General features: G+C 49.7%; 4 protein-coding genes across 4 annotated transcripts; 2 read left to right on the forward strand and 2 right to left on the reverse strand.

Annotated features, from left to right (window-relative positions):
* Positions 1-647: 647 nt before the first annotated feature.
* Positions 648-1,025, forward strand: BDW70DRAFT_154688 (thioredoxin family protein; the record flags this gene model as incomplete). Its single annotated transcript, XM_073739905.1, has 2 exons — positions 648-679; positions 731-1,025. The coding sequence occupies 2 exons, from the start codon at positions 648-650 to the stop codon at positions 1,023-1,025; spliced, it is 327 nt and encodes a 108-aa protein (XP_073590585.1).
* Positions 1,026-1,332: 307 nt separating this feature from the next.
* BDW70DRAFT_165130 (uncharacterized protein) lies at positions 1,333-2,100 on the reverse strand (the record flags this gene model as incomplete). The annotated part of the gene is made up of 1 exon (XM_073741656.1): positions 1,333-2,100. One exon carries the CDS (start codon positions 2,098-2,100, stop codon positions 1,333-1,335), a length of 768 nt encoding a protein of 255 aa, XP_073590586.1.
* Positions 2,101-4,090: 1,990 nt separating this feature from the next.
* On the reverse strand, positions 4,091-4,993 carry BDW70DRAFT_43710 (uncharacterized protein). The gene is made up of 5 exons (XM_073744012.1): positions 4,975-4,993; positions 4,850-4,919; positions 4,767-4,797; positions 4,691-4,697; positions 4,091-4,616 (listed from the first exon to the last, which is right to left on the reverse strand). Exons 2-5 carry the CDS (start codon positions 4,891-4,893, stop codon positions 4,249-4,251), a joined length of 450 nt encoding a protein of 149 aa, XP_073590587.1. The 5' UTR covers positions 4,894-4,919; positions 4,975-4,993; the 3' UTR covers positions 4,091-4,248.
* A 1,414-nt stretch (positions 4,994-6,407) lies between these two features.
* Positions 6,408-7,845, forward strand: BDW70DRAFT_167858 (uncharacterized protein; the record flags this gene model as incomplete). The annotated part of the gene is made up of 8 exons (XM_073742332.1): positions 6,408-6,482; positions 6,530-6,610; positions 6,676-6,806; positions 6,864-6,986; positions 7,051-7,117; positions 7,246-7,498; positions 7,586-7,593; positions 7,669-7,845. The coding sequence occupies 8 exons, from the start codon at positions 6,408-6,410 to the stop codon at positions 7,843-7,845; spliced, it is 915 nt and encodes a 304-aa protein (XP_073590588.1).
* Positions 7,846-9,692: the final 1,847 nt, after the last annotated feature.

Below are 9,692 nucleotides of genomic sequence, written 5' to 3' on the forward strand. Positions count from 1 at the left end.
ATCAGTGGTCTTGAATGTTAAAATATTTAGCTGTCGAGCAGGAAAAATTTTCAAGGGAAGCAGAATAACATCCCTAAGCTTATTAAGAATATAAGTCAGGATAACCCTGTAAAACTTCATATCTATCAGGCAAAGATTATCATAAGTAGGTAAAATCATGTGATATTTAACGATAATAGTATCGGCAATGATATTTAACGATATAGTATCGGCACCTGAGGATCTCGACGATATTATTTGACGATCAAGATAGTCAAGCTTTGAATTTGACGATACTATTGCCGATATTCGAAAACTATGACTATATAGTATCGTGAACAGCCCTGATGGCTGTCCCAGGGCTGCGCGTAGGCCTTCTACAGCGCCCAAATGCTGCCCTGCTCGTACCTGTACACCGAGTAAGGCACCGGGGCTAATCACGTGATCCATGCCTGTGATCTCCGCCGCCCGCCCGCTCGTCGACCGTCTCTCCACATTTCTCGCCGTCATGGAGATCTCTCGCCTGCTCATTGTCCTTGCTATCTATCTCGGTATGTCACTTGGCCGCTGCTACTGTACTCTAGTCGAACAGAAAACATTCCTAACCGCTTAGCTGTCTAGTCTTTCGCTACTTCATCCGAAACCGTTCCGCTGACTCCTCCGCGACAATGTCCCACGGAAAAGTGATCCAGGTGGACAAGTGTGTTCCCCTTCCGCTTCGATCCATTCCTACCCGCTAACCAGCAAATAGCCCCGTCATTTTCAAGGCACTCGTCTCGTCGGGACCCGTCGTCGTCGATTTCTTCGCCACATGGTGCGGACCCTGCAAAGCCGTTGCTCCGGTTGTTGGAAAGTTTAGTGAGACATATACCGGCGTTAAGTTCCTTCAGGTTGATGTCGATAAGGCGCGCTCGATAGCACAGGAGCATCAGATCCGGGCCATGCCCACCTTTGTGCTCTACAAGGACGGTAAGCTGTTGGACAAGCGAGTCGTGGGCGGTAATATGAAGGAGTTGGAGGAGGGGATTAAGAGCATTATCGCGTGAGCAGGCTGTGCGATGCCACGCTGAGAGATGAATGTGAGGAGTCGGTTGGTTTTGCTTTATAGACGTCTTAAGAGCTTTTCCATACCATAGCCGTGAGAAAATGGAATCCCAACCGTTGCGGTTGAAGTGCTTGGGCTTCGCGGAGCCAGGTAGAGGTTGTTGTATGATTTGATACCAGCTTACCTCAGTTACACTCTACTAATGGTAGGAGTATATGAATGTATGCCATATTCCTAATTCAGATTATCAAACAGCGATGCGCAAACCAACGGCAAACCAGAAGAGAAATAGAGCCGTCGCAGCAAACCTACCGCTTCTTCCGAACATAGGCATTGTTCTTGATGTACACTTCGCAAGGCTTGTACTTTGTCTCTCGACTCAGCTTTGGGGGATCCTCCATTACAATTTCCGGGTGCGTAAAAACCCACCAGTCCAAACGGTGCAGACTGGCATGCGGAGTCTGATCCTGCTCGGATTCGGGGTGTCGGGTGTACCCGTTAAAGCCCTGGCTTTCCAATCGATGCATGATGACCTGCTCCATGTCCCCACCCTTTTGGATCTTATGCGGGTAGTCAACCAGACAAGCGATCACTCGTTTCTTCAGATGGCCCTTGTACTGTCTATCGTAGAAGGCCTTTGGCTCAGCAAGCCCAATCAGCCTGGGTGCCTTGAAAAGCAAATTCCGCGTGGGCTTATAAGCACTCTTCCATTTAGTCCCTGGCACCTTTGTGCCCGGCGGAAGGACGCCCAGTCCCCAGGCGTCCGATTGGCTATTGTCGGTAGTTATATCGACCCACGGGCCTGCCTTGACGCCCGTGTCTGGGTCGGTGGCGCGTTGAAAGGCTGCGTGGATGGGAACGTCATGGCCGTAGAGGCCGGAGACGCAGGATCGTATGATCCCGACCAAGTGCTCGGCCTGAGTTCGTGAGCCGACGTATGTACCGGTGAAGGTCACTGGGTAGGTGCTGCCTGTGCACTCGAGGAATGATGGGTTGATCCATCTGGGTAGTTTGCTGCGGGCAATGCGGCATTCGTCGCATTGGTTGTGCAGTCTTGTGCACTGAGAGGAAGCCATTATAGTGATTTTGGTTAGTATTTTAGAGGGGTCAATCTGGGGTCCTAGACGGCGTGTGGAGTTATTGTATGGCCCGAGGAATGTGCTTGCTCTTGACATCTAGGCATACTGCGTGGATGCGGACGACGAAATATAGAGGAGATGACAAAGACGGATACGCACAAAGCTGACAATGGGACATTTACTGTCTAAAGACGATATCGGTGCATGGCTCAATGGATATTGTAGATATGACATAGATATTTGTCCTCGCTTTTGTTGCATGTATCAAAGGCTTCCATTGCAGCGAGCGTTCATAGCCAGACATCAAGCTTTCGGCTTTGAATATGCAATTGCTGCTTGCGCCTTACAAAGAGTGGATAGATGCGGTAAGAAGACAGTAATCATTCGGGAAAATACACCCAGTGTGGGAAGAGAAAGCCGTTATCAAGTCGCTGGAAGGACCTGGCTGCAGTCTGTACATGTGCAGGCTTCTGCTTTCTCACGTCTCCCAGGCTTGTCGTAGCTTCGTTTCGGACCCTGCTCAAAGACACGAAGGAGCTTATCCTGCACGATCGCTTCCTTAAAATACATGGGCTCCCTTCCTATGCGCCAGCTTATGTCTGCAGTCTTCGATAAACACCTGGCCGAGGTAAGTCGAGCCGCAGTCCTTACCTATTATGCTTATCAGTATCTCTTGCACCAGGAGGGCTGCGGAGGGGAGAATCCTACAAAAGTCGTTGGGAACATATAGATCAAGATTAATGCTGTCCGCAAACGAGAGTCTTACTAGTCTGCCACTTCCAGCGCGGCAAGCCACAGATTTCGATCCTTTCGTCAATTTAAGGAACTAGCACTGGAATTCATCACCCTGGTAGGTCATACACACTTTGAGAGATTCGCGGGTGTTCCTGTGTCCCAGTCCAAGGTCACTGCCGCCTCCGGTTCATTGATGATGACCATCGAGAATTTTTGCCCTCTCATCTCGGTTTACACACTACCCCGAGCATTATATCTTGCGTCGAGGGTTGAGCATATGTTGACCACTCCGACGGCACGCACAGACCCGATCACCCAGGTATCATTAAAGTCCTCCTAATTTCGTAACCGTTGGTGGGCGTGCTTGAATATTTGTAGGAGGTAGCCTGATGGCGCCCCAGCCAGTCTTACCAACTCTGTGCAGCGTCTTCTTCTTTCTGAGCAGCGGATCCTCCTCTGAGTTATCCTGGTCGTCATTGAGCAGCAGTTTCGGCAGCTGGACAATGTGATCTATTGCGCTTACATGGTCTTACATGGTCTTTCACGGACAAGTTCCGCAAAACTTACTGCAGAGAATACCCCCACAGAAAAGCCACATTACGACACAGCTCTCGCTCGGAACAGCTGGGTTACCTTGCTGGAAAAGCTGCTCACATGCGACCAGTGCGAATACATCGGATGAGTGCTCGGGCTTACGTCCGCGGAAGGCTCGCGAGGGTCGTAGCCCAATACGGGATAGATGTGGGTGTTGTCCCGTAAACAAGGCAAATCAACAGTTTCTTGACGGGAAGGGACTGCTGCTTATTCGAGCCGTGCAGCAATTACACGTCTGCGTCGTCTGACCCTTAATTCGAGGATTTACTGAGTAGTAGCTGTATCGGGTGGGTTGCACCTCAAGACGTCCTGTGCATTCGACCGCTGGGCCATGAGGACAGACAGACAGGTGGATGTGGTACGTTGGTAGAATCCCCTAGAGTGTCCCCCCGGGGTTGAAGTCCTTTTCCCCCTGTATGAGTGGGTGATTAAAAAAAGGCACGAGGCCGAGAGCCAGGATGCGGCCAATAGGTAGCAGCCCCTGAGCGAATATAACTCCGCAAGTTAGTTTTGAGTGGCTTGCTGCTCCTGCATGGGAGCTGCAGTTGTTGAGGCCTAACCCTAAACAGGAAAGTCGGCGGCAGTTCCATGTATCTGAAAACATCGGCTTCGCTCTCTGCCCATAGCGGTTATCTACCGCGGCTTTGTGTCTATGTACAGCACTTTTTGACTATTGAATGCCTTTCCAATACTGAGATTGGGATCGGGGTCGCTTATTTGCTCAATTGCTGCCAACAGTTGCTCCGAGTGACATCTAGGAGAATGTCATATCCATGCGGAGTAGCAGGTCTTCTTCCCATTTGCAATTCCCAACCTTCAGTTCTTAGGCAAAGACACCCCTCCTGGAGCTTCTAAAGGGATTCTGTTTGGGAAAAAATACTTTGGATCATGGCCTTCCTCCACCTCAGTTGAGCCCTTGCTCTCCCGAACGACACTGACCTCTGTTGTCTTCTGAATCCTCATCCCATCTTTCCCATCTTTGTCAAGGATATTCACATGGCTCGATCCCCGTTCCTCTGCAGCGACCGTTTCGAATAGCGAGGCATCTGGCAGTAGTTGGAGGCGGATCGATGGATGCTTTGGCTCTGACTTGCCGCTGCGGTAGTTCGAGGTGTCGTAGTAGGATGAGCGCTTGTGCAAGATGGCAGCGTAGGCTTGTGGGAGGGTCGGTAGGGTCGCGCAGACTATGATTACGTACATCTAGTTGTGCCAGAAGTATGGTGGGAGGGATGAAGTCCTGGGACTAAGGAAAGCCTACCTCGATTCTGACTTTGTCAGCAGCTGGACCTCGGACTTGGTGGGTATGATGGAGCTACTGAGGTGGGTGGACTTACGAATACCATGTAGTGATAGGAGCCCAGGACCCTGCATTTAGTTAGCACTTGGTTTCCCCAGGGTCGCTTCCAGGTGAGCTGACATGTTATATCTGCATGCTTCGGTAGATTTCTCAGTAGGACACATTTTACCATCGTCGCCGCCGCGCCGCACTGTGTGGACTTATGATCAATTTGTGCATCTCATCTCCCGGTAAGGACAACCTACAAGATACCGGTGCCTAGGATCATGATTATTCCGATCTTCTTGTATCTGACCAGCTGGACCTTCCGGAAGATCCAAACTGGAAAGACCGCCAACGAAAGGCCGGCGAAGGCGTTGAAGGCTAAGGGCAATGTCAACGCCGCGTTACGCTCACGCCCACGCTCTTCATATGGGTCCGACTGCTTACCTGCTTGCGAAGTTCTAACCACAAGTTGAAAATTCAGTGAAAAGCAAGACCCCGGCGTCTCAGGCAGCCAGGTTTTCTTCGGGGGCCGACAGAAGCCGGTGATGGCAATTATGGCGAAAACATTCCAGATGATCGAAACACCAGTAAGGATGTATAAAGACCAACATTGCCAGGGGGATGCGGATCTCCCCATCAGCCGAAGAAGGAAAATTGCAACAGTAATTTTCCCATTTGTTGTACTGACCACGGAGAGATTTGGAGCGATGACCGTGTACTTTGCGGCCTTGGGTGGCGATGGCCGGGGTTACTGATATCGCTCGTATGCATGCCCAGTCCATAATAAACCGCAACCTGTACAAGGGCAGAACAGATAATGGCACTCAACTTTGGCCAAAAATATGAGCTTCCCTGCCATGCATGATTGGGCAAGTGCATACATACCAAGCAAAGTGCGATGAGCCTGCACCATGGTTAACAGCGGTTGTGCAGGCCGCCGACATTATACCTATCCCCAGGGCGTCAGATATCCCGAAAAAATCTGCCTTCTTATGTTTAAGGTATTTGGGACCAACACGACTTCCTCCGAGACCGGCCCGCTGATCGTTAATCTGGCTATAGTATGGCAGTAATCCACACATTCCTGTTAATTAGGGACTAGTTGGTTAGCACAGGGTTCGGTCCGTCGCATTGGCTATCGAGTCTCGCGCTATTAAAGGATCGGCCCACTGCATTAGGTGGCTGGTCAGGGGAAACTGGAGTGGAGGGTACTATTGAGTATACCAGGCTAATATGGGATCTTTGTTCGATATTCCCTAGCCTGTTTCACTACTGGATATGATTGATGAGTTGCTCCCATGCCAATCACGCCATGTCCATGTGACGCTCAACGCTTTGTTGGTTTTCCCGCTGTCAACTCCATGTTGGTTATCTCGCGCCCAATCCGTGTGCTGTCCTCCAAGTAAAACTGTCAAAATGCATGGATTAACGTCGGCCTCTACATGATCCATGCGCTATTGCATGAAGTACGGTTCCAAAGCAGGACAAGTAATGGTGACTGGCTGGAGATTGGAGAAGCCATCCCCATTAATGAAGCTACTTTGGAGTAAATTAATGGGATTGTAGCGGCACGGCACTTGGAAGTGATAAGGGGACTGATTACCTGTTTCACGCCGGCCGGCCTGTCTTTGAATCATTTTCATCTGTTCATCGAATCCCACCTTTATAGTAAGCAAAGCCCTAATCGTCCATGATGCCAACGGCAAACGGTACAAATGACACCAATGGTGTGAACGGCATGACACATGTTGACGGCCTCTTGGAAAATGTAATGCAAACTGTTTGGGCATTCAAGACAGGAAGACAGGAAAACAGGAGCGCGACCGCTTAGCAGTTCAGGAACTGGTTAGAGCTCTGCATGAGCCAAAAGAAAATGTCTATCACCTCGTCTACTCTGTACTGGCTTCCACATCTCACTTTGACTTGGTTCATGGTTTTCTAACTCCGACCGGCACCTTCAGCCGACACAAGCCATGTGCGTGCGAATGGGAATTGACCTAGAGATCTTCACGAGCCTTAGCAAGAGCACGGAGCCAGTGTCACTCGAGGATCTCGCGGCCGCCAAGGGCGCGAGCCCGATCATTACCGGCGCGTGAATCTTCTGCCTCCTACTGAGCAGCTGCACGTCCAAGTTAACAGCATGGTAAAGAACGGATCTTCGCATTCTTGCCGGAATCGGTTACGTCGAGGAACAGTATGTCCGCCTATACAAGGCGACTCAGATGACACGCCAAATGACTGATCGCGACAGCATTGCAGTAGTCAAGTCCTTGTATGGCACTCTGACATTATATAAAGCATGTATTCTCCTTACTGACAAATCCGCGCGCGTGTAGATATGACTACGGTATGTCCAGTGTGGCTAAAGTCCCCGAGTTCCTCCGCAAGCACAACTACCAGTTCGTCGAAGGACTTACATTCGGACCTTGAAACTACGCGATGAATCGCCAGGAAATGATCTGGGAATGGTTCAGCGCTGACTCTGAGCGCCTCCGTCTCTCGAATAGCTTTATGGAGGCGGACCGTGGAAGCCGGCCGAGCTGGTGGAGTGGTGTTCGCTCCCTGAACAGCTTATTAAAACTTTTGATGATGGTGTCGAGAATGTATTCATGGTTGATGTTGCAGGTGGTAGGGGCCATGATCTCAAGTCATTCACGGATGAATTCCCCGACGTCAAAGGCCAGTTTATTTTTGAAGACTTGGGGCATGTTCTCGAGCAAAGTGTGGACGTGCTAGGGGCTAAGAAGATTACGTTCGATCTGTTCAAGGAACAGCCAATTAAGGGTAAGTCTATTTCTTCATGTTGTACGGCCACTGCCTCAGGGGCAGAAGATAGTCCAAACACGTATTTACATGTGCTCATACCTACAGGTGCATATGTTTACTACTTGAAATTCATTCTCCACCACTGGTCCGATGCCTAATGCCACCAAATCCTCACGCATATCCGGGAGGCTATGCGTCCTGAGTCGAAACTAATCATTGAGGAGTTTATTCTTTCGGAGAAGGATTGTCCTATACTCTCAGCCATGTGGGACTGGGAGATGATGGTCTTTTGCCACAGCTTCGAGCGCTCGGAGAGTCATTGGAGGAAAGTTCTGACTACTATCTTCCCGGAGATGGACAGGTGAGCTTCTTTCTAAGTAGTAAGGGTACGTTCTTTGTGCTGACTATGTTTAAATAGGGGATTATCAAGGCGGAGTTGGAATAGAGCCGTTGGTGTCTTCCTGGATGTCGTCTGTCAGCCTAGGGCTATGGTGCTGCGATTCAAAGATTGGCAACGTAGGAAATAAGAGCGCGAATACTTGGAGCTCAAACTTGACTACTTAGCTAAATATACTGGTCTAGGGCTGCATTCTTGAATTAGGATTTAAATATCACAGAACTGAAGCAGCTGTCATGAAGCTTACTTAGACTGACAGTGGCGAAAGTTCCGCGGCAGTGGGGATAGGGCAGTTTGCCAGAGCTTCAGGCTCAATGCTGATCAGGCCGCGGCAACCTGTACAGGCAATCCCCCTTCTGTTGCCGTGCGCACCGGCCGCTTTATAGTCAGGCCAGTTGAGAATGTGTTTTAGGCGCCAATTGTCACAGGCTATGGCCTGGATTTTGGTTTTCGGCCATGCCCTCAACCAAGAATGATTCCAGAGATCTAAATAAGGTTCCTGCAACATCAGTATACAACACGGAATTGCAGCGCGCAGCTTCGGTAAAAGGATCCGTCGGCATACAGGTCCGAAAAGTCTTGACGTACAACCGGAAAAGGTTGATAAAAGGGAGGAGGATATTTGCGCTTCTATCTTTTGTTTCCTTCTCTAAGTTTGTGATAATCGTGAATACAGGACAGCTAGTTGAAAACAATACTACCTACGCCCGTTACACCAATGCCCTTGGCCCAAAATAGGTGCCCGCTAACCAGATTATTGAGCGCCCTTTCCCAGTTCATCCTGATATACTGAGAGAGCATATTACATTTAAAGCAGGGGCTTGTTCCAGGACCTGCGCGGGGGTAGTATCTAACTCTGGCTAGTGACTGCATAGTTTGCATCTGCCTGAGAGGGTAAACACTTGGTACACTCAAGTCACTCGGAATTTGGCTCATCTTCTTGTTAGACTTTCTTGGACTTGCTAAAGGCAGAACTGCTGGGCGAGACAGAGGCTGGAAATTTAGGAGGAAACATTAGGAGTATAGACGCAATCCAAGACTTGCTACCTGCAGTGCTCTCCGCAACCAACTGTAGTCTATCCTCTTGTTGTAAGTGACCTGCCCTCGTGATGATATCTTTTGCGCTTTTGTTGACTTCGTCATCAATCTTCTGGACTCGCGATATCCGCGGACCGGTCATAGCTGCTACTGATAGCCTCAGACACCATGAGGAACCCCACTCAGCAGACCCAGCAAGATCCCGCTACGGCCTATGGTCACTCAAATCCACAGCTGCCCGGGACTGCACTGGCGCAGGAGACCTGAAACTTTCCGGTAGCTGTTCAATGGCGGAGTAAATCGGTTTGAGGTGGCGAGGCGCCCGCCTTGGTAGACACGGTAAATGAAGCTACAGAGGAATTAGAGCAGTGGAAGGTATCAAATGACCTAAAGACGTAGGAAACACCAGAATGACAGAAGACTTGTATGGTATAGGGGCTTGTTTGTGATACTGTCCTGCAAAGTATACCTCCTGGTGGCAGTACTATGATTGAGAATATTAATTCCGTCCTTTTCGAATCAAACCAACTAATGGAATAGAAAATGAAGCGCAGAGCCAGGGTAGGTTTTGCCGTCTCGGATATCTGCTCCACCAAACTCAGAAAGCATTGGAAGATGCATGGTTGGATTGAAGGCGCAAAGCAGTAGACAGCGCGGATTTCCGTGCACAAGACGGAAACATGCTGGAGACATTTGACAAGGAAATGGAAAATTCGTCCTCAGGCAAGGACGCTAATAGAAGGTACTTGATAGGGCAGAAGCACCAGCAGAAATGGA

The sequence above is a fragment of the Aspergillus foveolatus genome (assembly GCF_047715535.1).
Source record: "Aspergillus foveolatus strain CBS 279.81 unplaced genomic scaffold BDW70scaffold_209, whole genome shotgun sequence".
NCBI classification, from domain to species: Eukaryota; Fungi; Ascomycota; class Eurotiomycetes; order Eurotiales; family Aspergillaceae; genus Aspergillus; species Aspergillus foveolatus.